The following is a 24925-nucleotide window of genomic DNA, read 5'->3' on the forward strand; positions in this document are numbered from 1 at the left end:
ATAAAGAACAAATGTTCCTTAATCTTAACTCAAGTAACAGAATATGAGAAAGAAAAATAGAAATTTTCTCTAAAATGAGTCCAAAGTGCTACAAGTTTTAAGGATTTCTTTTTCTGTCTAAGAAACTAATAAATTTAGACTTTGAAGAACAGATTTTAGATAACTGCTAGCACTCTAACTGGATTTCTAAATCACTGAATATACTGGATATTAGAAAGCAAAAAAATCTCAACATGGCGGATGTAACAAGTACAGACCAAAATCCAACTTGCATTATACTGGAGTAAAACTTATAGCTGCATAATATGGGAATGCCAACAAAATCCATTTAGTGCAGCTTTGGCCTAATGTTTACCTAAAAACTGAAGGAACTTTTAGGCTCAGAATTCAAGGGCAAGGATTATGCATTCTTCATCTTTGTACCCCCCCAGAGCCTAGTAAAGTACCTGGTCTATAGTAAGAACTCACTAAAGAGTTATTGCATGAGATGGACAGAATACAAAGCTGGGAAAGAAGAGAGCTCTAAAGAAGTGGACATTCATGTTTTTGGAAAATTTTTTTAGAAGTAGCTAGTAGTTTTATAATTGGCCCTCCATTCTGCTCAGTGATATTTGGAAGAAATGAGCAGCTTTGCCTCACAGAGTTCATTTGTTTATTCTCTAATGAAAATTATAATCCTTTACAATTGGTTGCTGTAAAATGATTACAGATCAAAAACAAAAAGATTATATCCCTTTTCAAGAGCAAATGAGTAGCAAGAGCAGCTGAAATCTTGAGGAAACAAAGATGTTCTTTTCATGCAAATATTTTAATGATAAAACTGCAGCAGGGAGATAAATACTGAAACTACTAGCATTTGTGTGTGTGTGTGTGTGTGTGTGTGTGTGTGTGTGTGAAACTTGCTAGATTTTTAGCTTTGAGGAAAGGTGATTTTTCTTCCCCTTAGAGTTGGCCCTGAGACATGAATACTCCAGATCATTTTTCTTCATAGACTCTGAGCATAGAAAAGTGAGTTCTGCAATCAGCATTCTTCTGCTGCTTCCTTTCAGGGAGGGCAATGAAGGGCTTCCTTATCTGTGCACAGAATCTTTAGCAGGAAGCTTGATCTTCTGCTCTGTCCTAATACACTGTCCCAGGGAGGCCTACCAAGGAAAGTCAAAGGTGGATTCCCCACCTAGAGAACCATTGCCCATCAAGTTGCTGCTTCCCTGTCCTGAGGACTGTCCCCACAGGACCTCTGCTGCAGTACAGTAACATTATAACATATTGAAGCATCTTTATTCATGGGTTGATAAATGGTGTCCATCTTGATATGATGTTATGCTTGGGAAGAGGGAGATACAAAGAGCAAACCAGTTTCCTGCTTCATTTTTGAATGTTATTCGTCCATTTATTTGAGAAATATTTAGCTTGCTAGTCACAAGGATATCCCAATAAAAATAATCCATTCCTTGCCCTGAAGAAACCTGGATTATTATAGTGGGAGACTCATAAGTAAAATGAAGACTGCAATCCTTTGTAGTATCAGCGACTCAAGTACAGCAAACAGCAAATCAAATCTTCCCCATAGTGACAGGCACTTGTCTCACCTGTAACATTGGCCTTCCATGCTCTAGCTACCCCCAGACTGTGACATAACCAATTTCAAACAATGCCCCAGTATCACTAGTTCCCTCCATCAGTGGTTTAAAAACAATGCAAATAAAAGAAAGGTAAATCTTTGTCAAAATGTAGGAGAAAAAAGCCTAGTGGTCTTCTTGAGTCTTTATAATATGCCCATTTAATATTCATATCTAAAGTATATCCACTGAATTGTACACTTTTAAATGGTGAAATTCATAACCCATTAATTGTATCTTAATAAATGATAAGGAAAAACACATGGAAATATATCAAATACATTTATTTTTTGCCAGGAATCACTATTCCTGTCAATAAATAAAAATTACCTCTATCACAATCATGGATAGCTACCTATTTGGGTTCTCATATAGAAAGCAAAACTTCTTCGATGTTTCAAGTTAACCTAATTTTGACATGGATGACTACAGTTTTGGTTTCAGAAAACCTTCTCCTGTATTCATCAGTTTGTTTTTGTCTAGCAAGTCCACCTAAAAAAACCCATCAGCTTTTGCATAATGTTAGATACAAAAACTGGCTGAATGACTTCAACCACATCGGTCAACTTCCCAGAAAATGTATTTTCTTCAGTGAAACAACAGGGCTGGACTAGATTCAAAGATTTTAGAAATCTTCAAATATAACTCCACAGTGGAAACTTTATGACACAGAATTTAAACCTCTGAAACTTTAGGACAGCTTTTTTTTTTCTTTTGTAAGATAATGGGAGAATCCTTGAGCTGTGACAGGGAGGATCAATACGGAAGGAATAGAAAAGGAACAAAAAAGGAAATCAATGCCCAGTTGCACAGCAACACCCACCAACTCCAATATTTAGGCTGAAAATTTTTATTCTCCTCATGTCTCAGCTGATGACAAGGAGGTCAATTAATTACCATGGGGGGGGGCAAGACTGAGTTCTCCTACCTTTGCTAATGCAGCACCCTAACTGCTGTTAATACAAAGGGAGGTAGCATTTCACTGTTCATTAACCATCCTAATTATGGTTTCTCAATCACTTCAGCCATGTCTGCACTCCCAAGTTATAGAACACCAATAGAAGAGATTGGAGTTAAGCTTTCAAGGAAGGGGTAGAGGCATCACCACAATGAGAAAACAAAAATGGAAACCTGGCACCAGAACCTCATCTTTATAACATCTACTTTTAACTGTGTTTTATAATAATCAGAGAACCAGAATCCCAGGGTTAGAGAGAGAAAGAGAGAGAGAGAGAGAGAGAGAGAGAGAGAGAGAATCTACAAAGGTTACCTACCTAGTGCAATCACCCATCTGATGCTAAACTTCTGCCTCGTCAATCCAGCTCATTAAATTATATGCCACTTCACATACTGTTCAATTTCACAGAAATAAAAGCTTGAGCTAAAACAAACAAAACAACTACAATGGGCCCTGAAACTAATGGAAGTAAATGTATATAGGCAAAAAGTTTGTATATTCCTGACAACTTGAAATACGGCAAACTTCTGATTGGGAAGTAATAGCTTCTATCTTTTAAAAACACTTAGCAGCTTTTATATGAAATTAAGTTGTGGAAACTTAAAATAGGACTTTGCATAGATGAAAGAATGCCTTAAAAATCTTAAGGCAAAATGTCACTTTATATCATTTTAATATATTTATGAAGCTTAATGTATTGTAGTGAACAAGTTTTCCCTTCATCATGGGTCTTATCAAAATAAAGTTGGAATCTAGTGATATGCAGAGAGGAAGGCATTTTGCCAGCATGTTTTGCTTCTTTTAATCCCCAATTTAATTTAATTTATTTATTTGAGAGAGAGAGAGAGAGAGAGAGAGAGAGAGAGAGATCACACACAAGTAGGGGAGAGGGGCAGAGGGGGAGAGGGAGATAGACTTTTAAGCAGGCTCTACACTCAGCATACAGCCCGACAAGGGACTCAATTCCACAACCCTGGGACCATGACCCGAACTGAAACCAAGAGGCAAGACACTCAACCAACTGAGCCACCCAGGAGCCCCAATATTTAATTTTAAACAAGTAGGTAGACTCTGGTCTACAGTTTAAAAGACAAGAATAAGTCAATACCGATTATTCTCTCTGAGAGTTAAGACTGAGTCTTTAGACCTTTCAATCCTTCCAACCTCTGCTTCTGCTTTCTCTCCAGCTCATTTTCCTAGGAAATTGGTCAAGATCAGAAAACACATGAAGTCACCTTTTATAAGAAAATTCATTGAGTCAACCTGGTGGATTGAGGATTTCTATTCCAACTAATCACATATGTCTATGTTCAACAAGGTTAGAGTGCAGTGCTAGTTTATTTGTTTTCAGGTATAAACTGTAATCTTTCATCCTCTTTAAACTTGCTAAGTAAAAAATAAATAAATAAACAAGGACATGAAGGGGAAGGCTGGTTATAAAAGCTCTTACCCAAAAGAAACCAAGTCCTTTTTTGTTGTTTTAAAGAATGTCCATGATATTGAAAAACAAAAATAAAATATAATTATATCAATCAGAAATTTGAATCAACACATCTTATTTGGAATCAGAAAATACTCATGAATATTACACAACTACCTTAATAGATTATCACATAAAATGTGTTTTATTTTAAGACCATAATGAAAACAATTGTGGAAGGAACCATCACAGGGAACTATTTATAGTGGTCAGAACATGACTCTGACACCAAGCCATGTGAGTTCATATCCCAGTTCTGCCACCTACTAGCTGCATGACCTTTGACAAATTACCTAGCTTCTCTCTTTCGGTTTAGTCCCTTCTTTTATAACATGGGGGTACTAATAGCACCTACTTGGCAGGACTGAATGAGTTAGTATATGTAACATGTTGTGAAGACTGCCTGGCACATATTAAGTGCTAAACACATGTGTTATCATTATTGTCTCTATAAAGCTGATTCTAGACTGTGAAGCACTACAGAAAAGCTAGGCAGTATTACCACCTTTAATTTAATTAATTAAATTAAAACTTAATTTAATTAAGATTTAATACTAAATGTTACATAGTTTAATACTAAAGAAGAAGGTATGAAGGGATATTTTGCAGGCAGGAGTGGAAGAGAGGGATGAAGAAAGGGAACATGGGGTGAAGAGGGGAAGAGAGAGATAAGGGGGAGAGGATAAAGGAGATTGAGGGGATGGAGGAGAGGATGGGGACGAGTGGGGATGGGGGGGAGGAAAGAAGAGATGAGGGGGAGTGGATGAGGGGAGGAGGAGTGAATGAAATCAAGAATCTCCATGAGCCTCTGACTGGAGTTTGGATGAAAGATGAATGCCCACCATTAAGGAAACTTACTTGGTAAGTGAGAAATAACACAGTTCTGATTATACCATATGCCTAAACTTTTTAAAGCCAAATACTCCAAGTGCTGTATCTGTGATGACAGATCCCCAAGGCATTGCTAAATCCACAGGTTCATGTACTGTCTTAATGCTTACAACTGTCCCTTTTATCCTCTTTGTTCTCCCCAACATGGTGGCATGCCCAACAATTACTTTTCATGTAGAATGACAAACTATTTAGTCACAGTAGACAAATCATGGCAAATGATATTCCCACTACTTTTATTACATCTAAACACCAACTACATAAACAAGTAAAGACATTCTTATTCTGTTGGTCAGCGATAGGCTCTCCTTGCCCTAATCCCTTTTAGCAGCATTATTAAAATTCTCCCCGAAGCTGTACTCAGAAGTGACATACAAACAGATGCATTCATTTGATCCCTGGGAGTACTTACGGCTTTAGGAGTAGAAACAGGAAATCATTTCCATGATTTGAGAGTACTTTTGAGATCACTTAGTGCAGACCCTTCAGTGTTGGTGTCCCAGCCTTTTAAGAATGTAATCACCTTTCTCACCTCACCTCTGAGCAGCATGACCCAGACATTGCAGTGACAGGCACAGAACACATTGGGGTCCCCTGAACAAGCCATGCCCCTTTTCATCTCCATGCCTTTGTGTGTCAATCTCCCTCACACTGGGGTCTTTTGGTCCTAGCAAACTTTAGTGATTCCAACTCACATGCTCTCTGAGAAGCCTCTCCTAGGTACTGCTCCTTCTTAAACCTCCTCTTCCAACCATCACCCACTATGTCTTAGAAAACTATGGACTTATCCAGGGAAAAACTTACTTCTTGACCTTTTTTTTTTTTTTTTTTTTTTTTTTTTTTTACTTTCTAGTAAGTGTTCATCAAACAGATGAAGGCATTCCAACTAACTGATTCTCTTATAAATAAGGAAACTGAAATCAGGGGAGTTAAACAGCTTGTCGAGGGGCATTCAGATTCACAGCAAAGACCTGAGGCAGGTTCTACTCTTCAGTGAAAATGAGTCTTACTGGGTACTTAGTGTGGATTTAATATCCATAAATTCCATTACATACAAAATACGAAAAGAACTTTGCAGACATCATAACCACCTTCCATTTTCATTACTGCTCACCTTCTAATTGCTTTCATAGAACCCATTTTTGGAAAAAGGAGAACGGGATGTTATGCAAATAAAACAACTTATGGAAAAAATGTAGTGTTATTAGATGACTAATTGGTAGGTCACGAGTGTAAAGTTCACAATACTGAGGGCCACATGTGTTTCCTGTGTGCCTGTTTTGTACAGAAAGGCAAAGAGGTCAGGTGCCTGAAATATATTCATCTGCATAACAACCTTATGAGTAGATGCTAATATTCTCATCTTAAGTGAGAGAGAACCAAGGCTACAAGAGGTGAACTAGCTGGTTCAGGGTCAAACAGCATAGTGACTAATTGGCAGAGTCCAAATATGAGCCCCGGTTTTCTTGACTTCTGACATTCTCCCCAGCATCTGATACTGTTCCCCTCCACATGGACATCATTCTGGCCCTAAAACCCCAACTTCATTTTAAAATCAAAACAAAACTCAGAAAATGGGCCTTTTTTTTTTCCTCTTGCTATAGTTTCTTTGAAGTTGAAAGCTTGTTTTGGAACTAGAAACACTTCAGGATTAATTGTTTCCTGAGAGGTTTGGGCTCCACATGGGAGCAGGTGGAAAGACAATTTGGACAATGTCCAGTAATGGTCAAGGGCCAATTAGTTATGGTGAACTTGTATGAGAACAGGGATTGAGAAACAAAACAGGAGTTATAGGACATTCCCCCGAGATGAGTATGACTCCCAGAAGAAAAAAAATAAATAAAAGGATCAAGGATAAACCATATGGAGTTTAAGGTTAGTAAGGGAAAAAAATATTTGAGGTTAAAAAAAGATAGTGGGAACAGGAACATTTTAAAAGTTCAAATACAAATAAGTTTCGAAACTTGAGAATTTGCTTGAAGTTTGAGTTCTAACAACTACACAAGTTCAAAAAGATTAAAAGGCTATAAACACATAGACACACCCTGGTTTTGGATGTGTTTCTTCTGAGGGGAGCTGCTGTTTCTTTGTGTCCTACCAGATTTGTTTACAAGGTGCAGAATGGCAGCCAGCTGGGAAGAGACTCTCTGTACTTTTATATCTTACTCGGTGATGCTGGTTCTTAGCTATGATCCAACCCCGGCCCCTCTCCATCTTCTCGGATTGCCAACTGGGAGGCCCATCCTGACTATAAAAACTGTACTGGGAGTTTAATCAGTAGGTACTTTTGAGTTAAATCTGAGGGGTCTGTACTAAAATGTATTCACTTCTGTACTGTCTAAAGATAATAACAGTCTATTTTCTGAGAGAAAAGTTCTGAAAATAAGGCTTCACTGCTGATAAATCAGGTGGGGATGTCAACTGAGAAAAGCAGCTCTTTTTACAGAGAGACGTTCTTTGTTCTATTCACTCCTGTTGTTGGTACTAGCAATTTTGATCACAACAAAGAGCTTCTGTGAACTGTAAATTTAGTTAGAAATCGATCCAGGCACACACTTTGGTTAATTATCTGCTGCATGCCCAGTGGTGGGCTTGCCACCAGGTGGCCAGCAGCACACAAGGAAGGCCTAACACCTGACCAGGAGAAGCTTCTATTCCAATACCAAGAATGATCAGAATAAAAGAAAAGGCAACATAGTAAGTGCCAATTACAGTGCACCAAATTAGCAAATTTTCTTTTTTCTTCCTTTAGTATTGTTTATTTTATTGAATTCAACCAAGTACTACGGATTTGACCAATGAAAGGGATGGGAAGAGGCCAGGTTTTTCACTGAGTCTAATACATACATTATTTTTCACATTTTAACATCTCTGAAATTGATGTGCATCTTACAAGTGATGGGCCTGTATTTAATGAAATAATAGCTACTGAGACTACTAAGCACTTTTATCAGGGATTCTGCTAAGCATTTTATATGTATCCATTTATTTTTAATTACATATGAGGTGTTATGATTAGTTCCTTTGCAGACACGAAACAAGTAAAACAGAGGTTCAGTTATTCACATAAGGTCATACAGCTTGATCCAGCAGCCAAACTTAGGCAGCTGGAATCCAGTGCCTATGTCCTTAGCCACTGTGCCACCCTATTCTCACTATTAGCTCAATTGGTCATTGAGGTCAATTGGTCATAGGGCCCTGAATGGCAGGCAGAGGGGTTTGCGCCCAGGCAGTAAAACAGCTGCGTACTCAAGGATGTAGGTAACGGTTTCCTCACTCAAGCCCCTGATCCTAGAATATCAGGAGATTGTGGTTTGGAATAGTAAACTTAGCCATTCATCCCCCATGAAGGAAGCTGGTTTACCCAGCCCAGTATAAAAAACGTGGTAGTTTTTAAAAGTAGTAGTTCTTACTACTTTTCATTTTATGAAATCATTTATTTTTCTCATTACATCACGCAAGCTACCATATTTGCTCAAAATTAAAAAAAAAACAAACTATTATCTCATGTGGCTCATGTATCAATATTTAAAAATTAAGGCTTTTGCTTGGTCTATTCCACTCTTCAACTTTGCCTAAGAGATGAAAATAAGGGGGCTCCTGGGTGGTTCAGTCGGTTAAGTGTTCAACTCTTGATTTCGGCTCAGGTCATGATCTCACGGTTCATGCATGGGTTCAAGCCCTGCATCGGGGTCTGTGCTGACAGTGCGGAACTTGCTTGGGATTTGGACTCTCTCTCTCTGCCCCTACCCCACTTTCCCCCTTTCTCAAAATAAATAAATGAACTAAAAAAAATAAGAGAGAGAGAGAGAGAGAGAGAGAGAGAGAAAGAGATGAAAACAGATCTCTGTCATCTACTACTTTCTTCCTTCAGAAAAGTAAGTCGGAGGAGCTACTTCGAAAAAATTCAGTACCTTCAAAGCTGGAAAAAAAAAATCATCTGTGTGTGTCTGGTTTCTTATTTGTATCTGTGTAATGCTCTAATGCATGTCCATCCTTATGAGTTTACAGATAAATTATAAACTAATTGAAAGCAGAACTGACAAGTGGTTTTACATTATGAATGCTTGGAGATTTATGAAACATTTAGTAATGAATGCTTTAGGCCGACAGACGCACTCTGGCACACATGGCCAAATATACCAAGAGCCTATTCCTTGGGAAAATAGAAATATTTTCTTTTGTGGCTATTGCTTTGATGACAGTTTTGTCCTTTTACAAAGAAATGTAATATTTACCTCTGGGAATGAAGAAACTATCTATGGAGAAAATAAATGTCATAGGAAGCATGTCGGGAAAACCACTGGGTTTTCCCAGGGATAGTCATGCAGCACAAATTGGTAACCATGATATTTTCATAGAAATTTTTAGTATAAATACTGATCTAGTTGGGGACTTAGGTTTCTGGGCTCTATAAATCAGGCCATAGTAAGAAGAAAACAGCAAAATATTTAGGTCTCTAGAGCAGATAGGTTGAGGCACAGCGTCCTTTTAACAATAAGAAGGAATAAATTTGGGACACCTGGATGGCCTACTAGTTAAGCACCCATCTCTCAGTTTTGGCTCAGGTCGTGATCTCATAGTTCCTAAGTTCGAGCCCCACATTGGGCTCTGTGCTGACAGTAGGGGGTCTGCTTGGGATTCTCTCTCTCTATCCCTCCCTGACTCACAATTTTGCTCTCTCTCAAAGTAAATAAATAAACTTTAAAAAGAAAAAAGAAGGAATAAATTTGTGATCTGGTTCAGCCACGTTCTAGGCATGTCACTCCTTTCTCAACTTTGGTCTTTATCCCTGACATGAAAGGGTTCAACTACAGAGGTTCAGCTCTAAGCACGTAAAAATATGATATAAGCAGCATTTTTAGATATCTCTATATGTCTTGGCAGTGTCTTGATATATTTCCTTATTCATGAAGGAAATATTCTATCTTTTTCTGTCACCTGTCCCACTAGAGTATTGTGAAAAATTTAGCCTTCTAGGCAAAGGTGCCACATACATGCTGTTACTAAAACAGAAAGACAGGACACCAATATCTGGAATGTTTCAGATAAGAGGCTCATTATCATCTGCATAGACAGGAAATGTGAGAGTGTTGCCATGAGTACAGGAAGAAAACCTCAGCCCATCTGGATGCTAAATGGCGGAGGACACTTGAGTGCTGAGATAAAAGATAATACACATCCACAGATGGTAGCAAAGACACTGGTACTGGGTCTTATGGTGAGAACAGAAGAGGTCAAAGGTAGGCCTTCTGAGCAGCACAGTTTCTCACTCTGCTCTGATCCAACAAAAAGACTGCTCTTCAGAGTAGTTTTAATATCTATGTTTAAGATAACATTACTGAGAGAGATAGTTATCACTCATTTGAGGCTAGATGGCAGATAACTACTTACATCTATTTGTAAGTCAGCTGTTAGGAAGTTGGAAGAAACTGTGCAGTTGTAACTATATTTAAAAAGAGGTTATTATCTCAACCCATGTATGAAGTCTATAATGTACCTGAAGTACAGTATAGATATTGGGATTATTTCTATGGGGAACTGCAACTTGAAGACCAAATTGGGAGATGGTTTCACATCTTCTCTGACTTTGTAGCTTTTCTTGCTAGTGACCACTGGGATGCCTTTGTGTTGAGGTCTTGACTAGTGGGTATGGGGTGAATATATCCACTCAACAGTGAACCAACTCTCTTTTTTTAAGTTTATTTATTTATTTTAAGAGAGTGACAGAGACAGAGACAGGAAGGAAAAGAGAAAGAGGGAGAGAGAGAATCCCAAGCAGGCTCTGCACTGTCAGCCCAGGGCCTGATGCCGGGCCCAACCACAAACCACGTGATCATGACCCAAGCTGAAGTCAGAAACTTAACAAACTGAGACACCCAGCTTCCCCAAACATCTCTATTTCTAACAATGATATTTGCATGCTTAAATAATTTGAACATGTAAGAATTGATATACAGTCCCCTAATTATTCTTCCTGTCTCCATTTTCTTTTTTTTCCATTATGTACATGGATGACAGATTAATTTCCTAAGAAACCACCACGTAAGTGTGCTCTGTATTTTCATCATACTTTGAAGAACTTTGGGCATAGGACTGATTATATTTTATTATAATTTTGCACTGACAGGCCTGTTCAATGAGAAAGTACAGTACTTGATGGTAGGTATGATAGGAGCTTAACACTATTAATTTATAAATAAATACAAACAATTACTTCACTATAAAATCTTTCACTGGCTATGTAAAATTAGTGCAACCTTTCAGCTACCATTATTGAGCCCCTTATTTTACACACACACACACACACACACACCCTACAAGTATGTCTTGAAATTCATACAAATATGCATACATATTCTCTAATTCTCATAGTAACACATTTTACACATGAGAAACTCATAGGGTTATATTATTATGCAAGGTTACAGCCATACCAAGTGTTCAAATCAGAATACAAGTTTGTCTGAGTCCAAAGTCCATATTCTTTCCACCATCAATCCACCCCAGCCTTGCCAATGGTGTCTGGCAATGAAAGCTCATTACAATTCTTGGCCCTGTTCATTGCCTGACTTCATTTCACCCAACTCCCCACCAGAAACAATTTGATCCATCATAACACGTGTACTTAGTGCTTCCCCCACCTCCAAATATACTTATACAAACTTATCACCAGGATGCCTTGTTAAAATGCAGATTCTGATTCAGTATGTTTCTGATACTGCCTAAAAATCTGCATTTCTAATAAGCTCCCAGGGATGCTAATGTTGCTATTCTGTAGTCCACACTTTGAATGTAAAAGTCCAGAGCATCCTTGAAAGTGCCTTTGATCCTTCCTATCACAAAATACTCTTCACTCCTTTTCTTCTTAGCTCCACTACTGGTACCACCTTTTCTTCAATACCTTGCCCAGTTTCTCATCTCACTCTGATCTTTACTAAATCCCAAAAGCATTCCATTAGTATTTCGAATTAGCAACTTGGTATTCTTTTTATTATTTTTGCATGTATACATTAATTTTGCTGCTAGACTTCCTGGAAGTAAAGGTTTCTTATAAATTCTACATTCCTCCCAGAATTTAGCATAGTGCTTTCCTGTGGTAGAATGGTGGATAATTACTGGTTCCTCCTCCAAGCTCACAAGCCCCTTTCCATAGTAACTTCCTTTTTTTGAACTGAAGGAAGAAGCAAGATCTAAATAGGTGCACTGCTAGCAGCTATGTCCTCATGTTTGTCTCCACAACAAAATGAGTCAATTGGTGTTCAGAGTTTGTTCTCTTACATTTGGAATTTTTTTTTTTCATTTTATTTTATTTTTTTTTTCAACGTTTATTTATTTTTGGGATAGAGAGAGACAGAGCATGAATGGGGGAGGGGCAGAGAGAGAGGGAGACACAGAATCGGAAACAGGCTCCAGGCTCTGAGCCATCAGCCCAGAGCCCGACGCGGGGCTCGAACTCACGGACCGCGAGATCGTGACCTGGCTGAAGTCGGACGCTTAACCGACTGCGCCACCCAGGCGCCCCTTACATTTGGAATTTTACTGGAAAGAAAATTGTTGCCTCTTTAGGGGGACTCTCTGTTAATGAAAATATGATCAAAGGCCACATTTTCTATACATGGGTGGGAGAAACAAAAGAAGTTGGCACATGCAATGGGAAGAATGCAGTCAGTCCAGATAAAAGTACAAAAATAAAAATTTCAAAGAGGATGTCGGGTGATCTCCAAAATACCTTAGTTAGAGACAACAGTGTTTGAAGCATAGCTACATTATTAGCATTTGGCTCTATAATAGACAATTTCTAAAAAATAAATTCATAATAAGTAGATAATTTATAATAAATAAAGCTAAGTCTTCTTTTCCCCCCTTAAGCAGACTGTAGGAGCTGTAGTGACTTACAATGAGTCTACTACAAATAGGATTTATGTCTATGATATTGATAATGGTAATGTCGACTGTGATGCCTGTCAAATGAATCTTATACATTGGTTTATTTGCCATTTCAGGGGATGGTGAAATGAAGGCTGGAGGATGATGCTCTGTCATATATTATCCTAAACCAATAATGTTTCTTAAATTGAAGTCTTCAGAGCACCTGCATCAAAGTCCCCTGAAGTGCTCTTTTAAAATGGACATTCCCTGGGAGAAAATATTTGCAAATTATATATCTAATAAGGAGTCACTATCCAAAGTGTACAAAGAACTCATACAACTAAGTATCAAAAAACAAACAGGGGCGCCTGGGTGGCTCAGTTGGTAAAGCGTGCAACTTCAGCTCAGGTCATTGCATGTATATGCACTGGGTTATTATTCAGTCATAAAGAAAGAAGGAAATTCTGCCATTTGTGACAACATGGATGGAACTTGAGGGCAATATACTAAATGAAATAAGCCAGACAGACAAGGATAAGCACTGTATGATCTCACTTATATGTGGAATCTTAAAAAAACAAATTTATAGAAATAGAGAACAGGTGGGAGATAGGGGAAAATGTTAAAGGTGGTTAAAAGCTACAAATTTCTAGTTATAAATAGGTCCCAGAGGTGTAATATACAACATGATGACTATAGTTAACAATATTTTATATTTGCAAGTTGCTAAAAGGTAGATCTTAAAAGTTCCTATAAGAAAAATGTAAGGTGATAGATGTTAACTAATTATGGTAATCATATTGTAATATATACATATATCAAATCATTATGTTGTATACTACAAATTAGTACAATGTTATATGTCAATCACAACTCAATGAAACTTAAAAAAAAAATAAAACAGACATTCCTGGTTATCATGGCTGACCTACTAAACCAGCATTTCTGGTGCTGGGACAAGAATATGAATTTTAATTAGACTTCCAAAATGTTCACAGTCATTAGCTAAGACTTTGTCTGGTAAGATCTATACATACTATTCTGTATCAGTCTAAAGATTCACCAGCTAATGTGATGGCTTTGAGAGTGATACCAACTTTCAGGAGAACTTTATTCCCTGCATTCTATATGCCATCCTCAAATCATGGCTACTTAAGTTCAAGTAAAACTTTACAGTCTCATATCAGAAAGTGAAAACTGTAAGTATTTATAATTATTTTTAATATACAGTGCTCTTGCTACTAATTTCTCAGGTCCCTTCCTCCAGCTATCATTAAATCCAATGTCTGAGCCCAATTTTCTTTATAATAAAGGAAGTCTCTCACATGATATAAAAACACTGGGCCATAATCTAAACCTACTTCCTCCTATTCTGACCTCAGAATAAGTACAAACAGCTTCCATGTCTTCAACCTCTGTTTCAGTGTTAGAGTCAGAGTAGCAAATTTTGTTTCATGCCTCTTGAGAAGTCTGAGTAATCATTAATTCATAGTGATTGTGCCAAAATAATTAGATGTTTGAAGGTAATGTGCCTTGTCTTTCTTTCATGTTCTTTACTATAAGCTGGTAAAAAAAATCTATTCAAATTTGTATGAAAGATAACAAGTAAAATAATTTTTTTTTCATAATGTTGCTCTGTGGCCTAAAATATTACATAGAGGTCTTTATCCTATTATCACAGATGAATACAACACTTAACTATCTCCTTCATGGCTGTTAAGGCACAGTAGAGTCAATTCATGCCCAGGGAGCTTTAATCATAGACCATCGTCATGATAAATGGTGAAAAGTCAGTGTGGGCTATCATGTCAACGGCTACTAGGGGAGTTTTTAATGGGAACATTGGCAGCATGCAGTTCATAACTACTTTCAAGGAGCACTTCTGATCCAATGGCTCAATGAGTATTATTATAGTATCTTTACATGTAGTATTTCTAGAGAAATTCCACTTTAAAGGAGGCTGGTTACTGTAGACCATGGATACAACTGAGATTGTTTGAGTGATGCAAATATTGCTAGTGGTTTAAAGCTGGAGGACCATGGGACTACTGACACATTTTATTGAGTCAGCATAGTAATTTAAAATAATCAAAAACTAAAGATTTGAAGACTTCAGAAAGTCCATGCAAATATCCAGATTACCACAGATCCCACTGCTCCACATTCTCTTACACGGAGCTTCTTCATGTAGTTAATATCCATGTAGTCACTAGAGCTTGGGGCCCCTCTTAGAAGTTCTCACTGAAAGGACAGAATCTTAGGACTGGTAGGGACTGAGAGCTCGTCTAGTCCAACAGCTGCATTTAAAGTTGATACAATAAGCACTTGTGATGAGCTCCGGGTATTGTAGGTAAGTGATGAATCACTAAATTCTACACCTAAACCTAACAGTAAACTGTATGTTAGCTAAATGGAATTTAAATAAAATATTGAGAAAGAAAAGAGTTGATACAACAGAAACCAAGAGAGATAACAGGGATGTGTTTTAAGATTCCCATTGGGTAAATCAGTAGAAACTCTTCATGGTGGTATTTGGACTGCTCAGGCACCCAACAATCTGTTGTTATTTGGCACAATAAGGCTTGAGTTGTACTTTTTAATCTTATGCTAAGTCAAACTTGGCCTAAAAGAATAATGATGGTTCAGTTATCAATTCATGAGTTGGTTTCAGTATGAGTCCCTGTTGCTGGGGAATATCAGAAAATTCAATTTTAAAACTTTCTGCTTGATAAATACCACAATATCCAAATACACACAAATATACAAAGACTTTTCATTCACTTTCATCAAGCATTCACACAGAATCTATAAGGATTCTGAAATTTTAAGATACTATTCAGTTCACCATTGTTTCAAAAATAGGCAATATTCCAGGAACATATGGCTATCTTAAAATTAACTCTAGCATTATTTTAAGGCTGAAGGGTAAAATCATGTACACACACATGGACATGGACATGAACATGGACATAATTAAAGGGTTTTCAGGCCATGGAAAACTAAGTGTATGGAAAAATATCAACTTACTCCCTGTCATCATGCTTTTTCAGGGAGGCCTCTGGCCATGAATCAATATATTTGGCACCTATCTGATATACGAGGAAGCTTATCAATACAATATAGTATATGAGCTTAAAACCAGAAAAGAAAAATCAACCTCATTAACACCGAATATAAACACCTTTTAAAAGGGCAACTACTATATTGATTGTACAGACACTTTTCAGTCGCCTATTTGTTATCAACTTTTATATCCTATTTGGAGTCATATTTAAAAGAAAAGGCACTGATGAAGTTATTTTTTTAAGAATATGGTCAAAAAGAAGAGGGGGGCAATTCTTGAAATTACTGTCAAGTATAAACACACTGAAATACCTCATATTCCTGGGAAAACTTCAAGTTGTCATTTGCTTTCAACCTTTCAATGTGATCTGCAAGTTCCAAGATAGGAATTGGAGGATGGCTAGCCATACCTATTAAAAGGAAAGAAGAAACACATTTGAAAACAAATGAAAACGATGCTAACTATTCCAAAATATAGAGAATACTATAGTTAGAAATGGCCTGAAGACATGTGAGTAGTAAAGATGTTTAATGTGAGGAAGCAGGCAGATAGTTTGGTTACTCAAAGCAGGACATGCTCTGGAAGGATGAATTTTGTAGCCAAATGAAAAGTCACCAAGCATGATCCCCAAACTAACACTCCTAGTGTAAAAGAAAGCGTTATTGTGCTATGAATTAATGCAGTTAGCTAGCGGAGAAAACTGACAGTCAGGCTTGATGTCAACTTCTGCTTTGAGTAATGACTGTTATGTCATTTCAAACTCCTTCTCCTGCACTGTATGAAATGGAAATCGTGTGGAATTAAATGGTGTAAAGTGAACTAAGAAAACAGACACTGAGAAAGGCCTAAAAGGGAAAGAGTAGTAGCTTGATAGGAAACATAAAGTGACTTATGCATAATCAAGGAAAACTAACTTGAAGAATGAAGGTTACCAGGGTAACCGGAATCATCTGAACCTGCAAAGGAAATGATGATGTAAATAAAATAAAATAGAACGGATTTGTTAAAAAAAATGAAATGGATAGTCTGATATACTTTTGTAAAGGACTGATAAAAACACTACATGTTTTTACAGGATTCACTATACATTGTGACTTGATTAAGATCGCTTTAATAGTTCACATACCTGAAGGTGATTGACATTCACATGCAAACATGGGCACAAAGAATGGCATGCACCACAGTTCATAGACGATAATCACTGATGACAAAATCAGACAACAAACTGAGTTTCAAAAATGTTTCCACTAGTAGCAGATTGTAGAGGTTGGGGCCGTGGCCTTCACCTGGACATTTATAAATGGCCACACACTAACAGCTTTATGGTATTTGCCCCAGGTCCCCAAGTTTCAACTCCCAGCAAACCTACAATCTACTTCAGGTGTAAACATCTTTGTCCATGAATGGGAAATGAATGCAAGAGAGTGAGCAAATGGTCAAAGGACAAGGAGTGAAAGAGGATGGAAAAAGAAAGAAAGCAGTGACAGGGGCGGCACGTCTTAGTTCCGTCTGCCAGCTGAAGTGAGATTAGTTTCACAGATTCCGTTAAAAATAATCTATCACTAATTTGGTGATTCCTGGGTCTTTCCAATGTTTTCTCGCTTTTCATGTGATTTACATTTTATTTCTTTGTGATGAATTTTTTATAAGTACCATGAGAGAGCATCGCTGACTCATGTCTTATGGATACAAATTCCAGCTGGCTAGAAAAACTTGAACTAGCATGCCCCCAGGGAAGCCTCTGAAACTGAAAAGGAATGGGGGAGGAGCTCAAACTGGAGGCCATGTTGACATTCTGCTGTCCTGAGACTCTCTGGAAGGTGTTAGGCTATGGAATGGTGACCATTAAGTCAACATGACATGTGATTACTTTATGGGCAGTTTAGGAATTGTGCCATTACTGAAAGCCACCCAGTAAGTTCCTGTATCTCAAATGCCAAATTATCAATACTTCTGGTAAGTAAAAAACTATTTTGCTTCTTCTAGACAATTTCATCATTTTTGCACAGTGCTATGATAGGTGGTGTTTTAGCATTTATGGCTTCCAGTCAACTAAAATCTTGGTGGAAGATCCAATAAAAATGAGTTGGCTTAGAAGTAGCAATTCTTTGTTGCTGATATAATTGTGTATTTGGATCAAAATGTTGGAGGCCATTTCTGGAACTTTTCCAAATAGATGGTAGAATTGAACTAATTTACATTTTGTAGAGGGAGGAGATGCGTGACAGTGGTCTAATAATTAAAGTGATCTTATCCAGATGAGGCACCCCCAATGACAAGAATGGAAATGCAAAGGCACAAGAGACTCTAGGCTTATCTGGAAATGGAAATGGAATGATGTGGACATCCATTACAGTGCTTCAACAGAGAAAATAAAGAGACAAAGATGTTTAGACCTTTTCGAGCGAATCGTGGGAGAGAGTTATTATCATATATGGACTGAGTGGTGGTTTGGCTAGAGAGGGAGGACACAGAGCCAATCAGGGAGGCGTAGGGGACTGAATTACTGCTCAAAGCTGCAAAAAGTAAAGCCAGTTGGAGATGGGAAAAGTATTAGTATAACAGCAGTAGAAGACCATAATAATCAACCAAAGATGTGATCAACATATTTACTTTGGAAGCTGGTTATACAGAAATGCAAGTAAGCCTGTACTGACTCATCACCTTCTAAATCAGGACGTATATATAATATACAGATACCTTAGCATTCAAGAACTATCATTTAAGACACATAAGTATGTATTATGTTGCACCAAAATTCTTGACAAGTAAAAACGCCAGAATGGATGTTTCACAGGAAGGGGAGGAGAACGTGTAGGACTCTGATGGTATAGGAGAAGACATCCTAGACTAGAATATGGGTAGGAGTTCTCTTTCTGGTTTTGCCATCTCCTAATAGGGACAAATCACTCATTATCAAGAACCTCATTTTTTTTTATCTGTAAAATAAAACCGCAGAGCTAGGTAAATTCTAGAGTCACTTCCTTCTTTATAACTACCACTTGTACCTCATGTAGATAGGATTTCTAAACATATGGAACAGAGAAGGGTCTCTTCTACACAGTTCACAGGCAAAGGTTCTAAAAGTTCTTGTAACTTCTCTTTGAGATCTAAGGAACATTTACTTCTACAAAACAGAAAATGCATGCAATTGAATTGTCTACTTTTTGAATTATTTAAATTCAATACCATTTTCTTCAGCTAACCAAAAAGTATGATGCTATGTCATGTATTTGAAACAAATAAACAGCATCATAAAAATTATGCTACGTAATAAATCAAGGATGAAATTCCTCTAACATGAAACTCCAGCTCATACCAGGAAAGAATCACCAAGGATCTTGATTCCCTCCCAAACTTTTCCATTGTCCATCATGGAAACAATTTAATATGATATAATCAAGCATGTTAGAGTCTGAATAGATAAGCAGACACCAAGAAAACTGTGATGTTGACCTCACTATAGTATCTTTTCAATCTTTTGTTTGGGCAACATGGGTATTTCTCACAGTCTACAAACCAATATTTGATTAGAAAAGAATTTTTACATTAGCATCATTTGAGGTGCTTTAAAATTCCTTTTTTCCAGGCTACACACCAGACCAATTAAGTCAGAATCTCTGTGGGTGTGAACCAGGTGTTGATCTTTTTAAACCTCTCAAGCCATGGCTCCCAGTCCAATGGAAATTATCTTGTTGGGGGGGGGGGGCGCTGTAACTCCATGTATTCATTTTTTTCCACTCAAAAATTTTATTGGAGTTTACAAGAATGCAATATGCTTTTTTTCAGTAATACCTTGAATTTGCTCTGATTCTCTATTGAGCACGCTTTAATACTTTAGCTATTATTAGTAGCAAAGAACTTGAATTGCAGCTCACAGCTGATAAGGACTTGCCAGGGTCATGACCTTATCAGTTCAAAGCTACAAATGCACAACATAAGTGCACTTTAAAGGCACACGTTGAAACTGAACAGTGTTCTCATTTTGGAGCCATGATATCCACAATATACTCTGTCAGCATGAAAAATGGATGTAGTCACTGAAATTTGCCTTAGGTTGGAGGAAAAGCCATGATGGCTAATTTTTACAAGATACATATTTGTGATAGTAATGTCATGAGGGCTTCCTTATAAGAACTGGAACTTTAAAGCCATGGCATTTTAAGCTGAGAGGTACTTTAGAGATCACTTAAGCCCAGCATTTTCATTTTACACAAGAAGACTCTGAAGTCCAGAAAAGATAAATGACTTCATGCATTAGTCCATCTAGTAAATAAAATCTTAAGTGGTTTTGGCATCTTACTACTGTATTAATTCTGGAATGGCAGTTACAATCTTCTCAAGCACGGCGCAAAGTCTTCAGGGGCTGAAGGGGACAGATTGGTAAGGTAAATGACTGAAGATGACAAGGTAGGGCATAGCAAACACCTTCACAAACAAATGCACTCATACTCATTTCCTTGCAGCAAGCAGCCTTCTATGACTGTCTTTCATTTCCTTACTTTCAAAGGAGGCTCTAGAAAAGAATATTTTTCTATTATATGCAAAATAAAAATATGCATGAGATGAATGGCAACTGACATTCAGTCTCAATGTCAGGGTTATGTTTAGGGCTGGTGTAGATTGTGGAGAACTTGTACAAGGGTCAAACTATTCAGCTCTAGTCGATATCTTCCAGGGAGAATTGCAGAGCCATGAGGTAAGACTTTTCAGGTTTTTAGTAGCAACTGCAAACACAGATTATGATATGTTTTCATTATTGCCTCAAAATTTTGCTGAAACCCAGTGGGAGTCAAAGACAGGACCTCTGCAGGCCACATTTGGCTAACTAAATTGTGACCTCTGTTTTAAAACAGCAAAATGTTCCTTTCTCGTGTAAATTAAAATCCAAGTAGGTTGAGAGTAACATCATGCTTGTATCCACAAGACCATGGGCTAGACATCAGGTGTGTATGGTGGGGTATGACAACGTATACTTCCTGCATGGGTCACCCCTTGGGAGTTCATTTATTTCTTCTTCCTTTCCATATTAATTTTATCAGTTAGGAAAATGACTTCATCAAGGTCATCACTATTAGTAAAACTAAGGCTATGTGGAGGATTTGATCCTAGACCTTGTCACTTCTCATTTAGGACATTTTTCATTATGCCATACTGTCTCTTATACCACTTAACATCCTGAAGGAGTGGTGCCATGTACATAAATATGGGTCTGTGAGAGTGTTTGGGCTATTTATGTCCTGACACAGAGATCTCAAGCATCCTCAGTTTATAGAAAATGTGTCAATAATAGCTTCATTTAAAGATATGCCCCATGGTGGGGAAGAGGTAAAAGGCACTCCTACACACACCTGTATTTTCCAGTCACCTCTTGTCAAAATGTTGTGGGTTTCCATGAGAACCGGAACTAAAAATATACTAACGGTATACATTCAAAATGTTAAAACTGTAGGGGCCCCTGGGTGGCTCAGTCGGTTAAACGTCTGACTCTTGACTCCAGCTTAGGTCATGATCTCATGGTCATGAGTTTGAGTCCCACATGGAACTCTGTGCTAACCGTGTGACTCTGGGATTCTGTCTCTCCCTCTCTGTTCTTCCCTTGCTTGCGCTCTTTCTCTCTGTCTCTCTCTCAAAATAAATAAATACATTTTAAAAAGTGTTAAAAAACTGCAGTAGTATTTAGCAGATTTCTTCAAAAGCTCAATTTACAATGCTTTTGCCTTCTAAAAGTTGTTTTATTTTGCTAAGTAATCTAATCAATAATATCTTCAAATAACTTTATCTAGAGAGAGATGTTACCAAATACTTGCCTTATTTTTAAATTTTTTAAAATCTTGCATTTAATACCAATAGCCATTGTATAATTATTTTGCTAAGTAATGATTTTGAGGTCACTAATAATGGTGAACATCTTTTAGATGATTTTTTTTTTATGTTAGGATATATGTGTGATGATTCAATACTACTCTCTTCATGGTTTTCCTTTCCAAAAAACTGTGATGAAGTGTGGAGAACAATTTGTGGTCATGGAACAGGGAGAAAATAATTTGTTCATCAAATCAGTGATGCATCTGTGTCAAAAATGTAGTTCACTAAGTTAACAGTCACAGGGAGAAAATTAGTTTGTAAAATAATGGTCAGATTTTAACATAATTTATGTACTTTTTAGAGTACTCTGAATGATATACAAATACTCTATGTTTACAATTTGTCTCACAAATGAATAATGAATTAAAGGCAAAAGAGAACACTGATTTATAAGATATAATTGCTATGTGGCAGGACAATAATGAGAATTTGACTTAATCCATGACTAGGATCATCATTAAGGGAAAGGTGTTCCAAGAGTGCTTTTTCAGGTAAGCAGTGGAGAGCATAAATAAAATTCATTTTTACATAGGTTTCTCAAAATGGAGAATTTGAACAAACTGTATTTCTTTATATCAAAAATGTACTATTTCTATTCAATGAACCATAGTTTTTGAGGTATAACATACAAAGAACACACGTGGTGTTCTTAAGCAAGGTCATATATGTAAGTTTCTTATGGTACAAAATATGAAGATAAATATATGTATAAAAATGGATCTTGTTAGCATTGATCCAATTAATAGCACTAATGGATCAGAAGAGATGCCTCAGAAGCTTTTAAAGCCCATTCAGCTGCTGTGCAGACATTTCTGCTGCTGATACTGCTATTTCTGATACGGTAACTTTTTACCAGTTTGGTTTTGTTTTTCACAGCCCATCAATCACCTACCATCCATGTATGCTTTAGGGAAAAACATATTAAGGTCATCCTCAGAATGAAAATGAGGCTCTTATGTTGTACATCTGATCATCAATTTTTAAATTTCTTTTCTTAAAAGGTGCAAGTACACATTCTAGAAGTTTTTGTTGTTGTTTGAAGTTTATTTATTTATTTTTTTTGTGGGGGGGGTTTGCAGAGAGAGGCATGTGAGAAGGAGTACAGATACTGGAAGAATGAAATTCGTAGGAAAAAATGAAGAAAATTTCTGATGGAAACTGACAAATCAATGAAAGGGCACAGGGAGGAAGAATTTTACAGGCACAGGGAAAGGTGGTGGCTGGTATACAATATGAGGCCATTAGCTATGTGTTCTCATACAACTTTTTTTTTTTTTTTGTACTAGAAAGAAGGCTTATTTCTCTGAGATGCTGAAATTCTAAATTTGCTTTGTTGGGGAAAAAGTAGATATATGAACACATATCAGTAGCTTCTTTGGTTTTCTTATTCATCACCATCTTGGGATGATATTATATTTATTTTCATCATTCTGTTCAATGCTGCAGGCTGTGGCTCAAGGGGCTGCTACACTGCAAGTAAAGGCTTTTTTACAATATTTCAGAAAACTCTGTAATTGGCGGTCTCTATGAACATAGTAAATGTGCCTACCCTAGGACCCTGTAATCGCCATTTCCAGGTGTCTAACATTTGGAGGTAGCAACAAAGAGGTGAAAAGATGCGGGCTCAGTACTGCTCACTGCAGTATCATTTGCAAGAGTAAAACATGGAAAATAGCTCCCATTAATAAGGAATGAGCCACTACATTTTGTGTCATCTGTAGAACAGAATAACATCAATACCATTGGCTGCTAAGGAGATAAAATCTAACACACTAACTTGGGAAAAGGTTTATGTTTATACAGTTAAATTTTATTTTTATTTTTAATTTTTTTAACGTTTATTTATTTTTGAGACAGAGAGAGACAGAGCATGAACGAGGGAGGGGCAGAGAGAGAGGGAGACACAGAATCGGAAGCTGACTCCAGGCTCTGAGCCATCAGCCCAGAGCCTGACGCGGGGCTCGAACTCCCGGACGGCGAGATCGTGACCTGAGCTGAAGTCGGACGCTTAACCGACTTAGCCACCCCGGCGCCCCTACAGTTAAATTTTAAACCAGACAATTTTATGTATTTGCACCTTTCTATCTGTCTATATACCTGCTATACAATTTTTATCAATTAAAGAACTGTATATACGTGTAAAAAAGTCTAGAAGGATACTTATGGTGGCTATTTCTAAAGGGCAAATTTGGAGTAGTTATAGGAAATCTTTTACTTATATTTTAAATATGTCCAAAAAAAAAAAAAAAAAGAAAAGAAAACTTAGAAGCATGGGGACATAGAGTAGGTTTTCTTTTCTAAAAGCGCTTTTTCCACCTTTTCCAATTTATGAAAATTTTGAAACATAAAAAATATTTGCTATAATGCACACCTGTGTAGCTACAACCTATCTACAAAATTGTTAGCAAGCTTATTTTCTATTTTAATTTCCCCAATAAACGTGCTGCTTTTGTAATCAAGAAAAAGAATTATTGAGAAGTAAGGGTAATAAGACGACTTGGGAAATTTTGGAGAAAAAAAGGGAACTTTTCCTCCCAACCTAGGCTGACTGGGCACAGTTCAGTTCAATTTTGTTTAACATGTAACTCATCTGTGAATCCATCTTGATGCATACCCAGCTTCTGCCATCCACAAAGATTTATGAGGTTTAATACAGCATTCTTTTAAAATTATCTTTGAGTATTTTCCCCTTCCTCTACAGACCTCAAGGACTTGTAAAACTTGGTTAGCAGTTAGTAACTTTAGCATATTCTTCTACAACATCTCCTCTCTCCTTTACTCATTTTATCCAATTTTCCATTTCAGGTGATAAGTCTAACCTTAGCTAAGTGATACCTTCTTACCCACTGGTACTCTAATTTTGTAGGCTACGGGTGATACAAACATTGTATTTGAAATACATGTTTCATACTTGTTCTGCCTGAGCCAGTACACCAATAACTGATGACTTCTACGTTATTTTAATAGATTGGGTAGTTCAGGTTTTAAATACAACTTATTGTATACTGCCACCTGAACTTTAACACACAGTATTCTGGCGAATAAACACATCATGGAAAATACCTATGAGCAGAGGTACCTGCTCTCAGTCAGGAAGATGTGAGTCTTCCTCACCCTGTTCAAATGCTTGGATATATAGTGTTTCACTAATACAGCAACTATATTGTCATCTG

General features: G+C 37.2%; 1 protein-coding gene across 37 annotated transcripts in view; it reads right to left on the bottom strand.

Annotated features, from left to right (window-relative positions):
* The window catches only part of PTPRD (protein tyrosine phosphatase receptor type D), a 528787-nt gene that overhangs the window by 95107 nt on the left and 408755 nt on the right, over positions 1-24925 (bottom strand). For 23 of the 37 annotated variants that reach the window (XM_032595594.1, XM_032595593.1, XM_032595589.1 and 20 more), the window contains 2 exons: positions 16799-16840; positions 16196-16293 (listed from right to left, as the gene is read on the bottom strand). In XM_032595594.1, coding sequence (XP_032451485.1) covers positions 16196-16293; positions 16799-16840 — 140 coding nt within the window. The remainder of the gene's footprint in view (positions 1-16195; positions 16294-16798; positions 16841-24925) is intronic. The other 14 variants (XM_032595610.1, XM_032595608.1, XM_032595606.1 and 11 more) reach the window with 1 other exon arrangement.

The sequence above is a fragment of the Lynx canadensis genome, chromosome D4, assembly GCF_007474595.2.
Source record: "Lynx canadensis isolate LIC74 chromosome D4, mLynCan4.pri.v2, whole genome shotgun sequence".
NCBI classification, from domain to species: Eukaryota; Metazoa; Chordata; class Mammalia; order Carnivora; family Felidae; genus Lynx; species Lynx canadensis.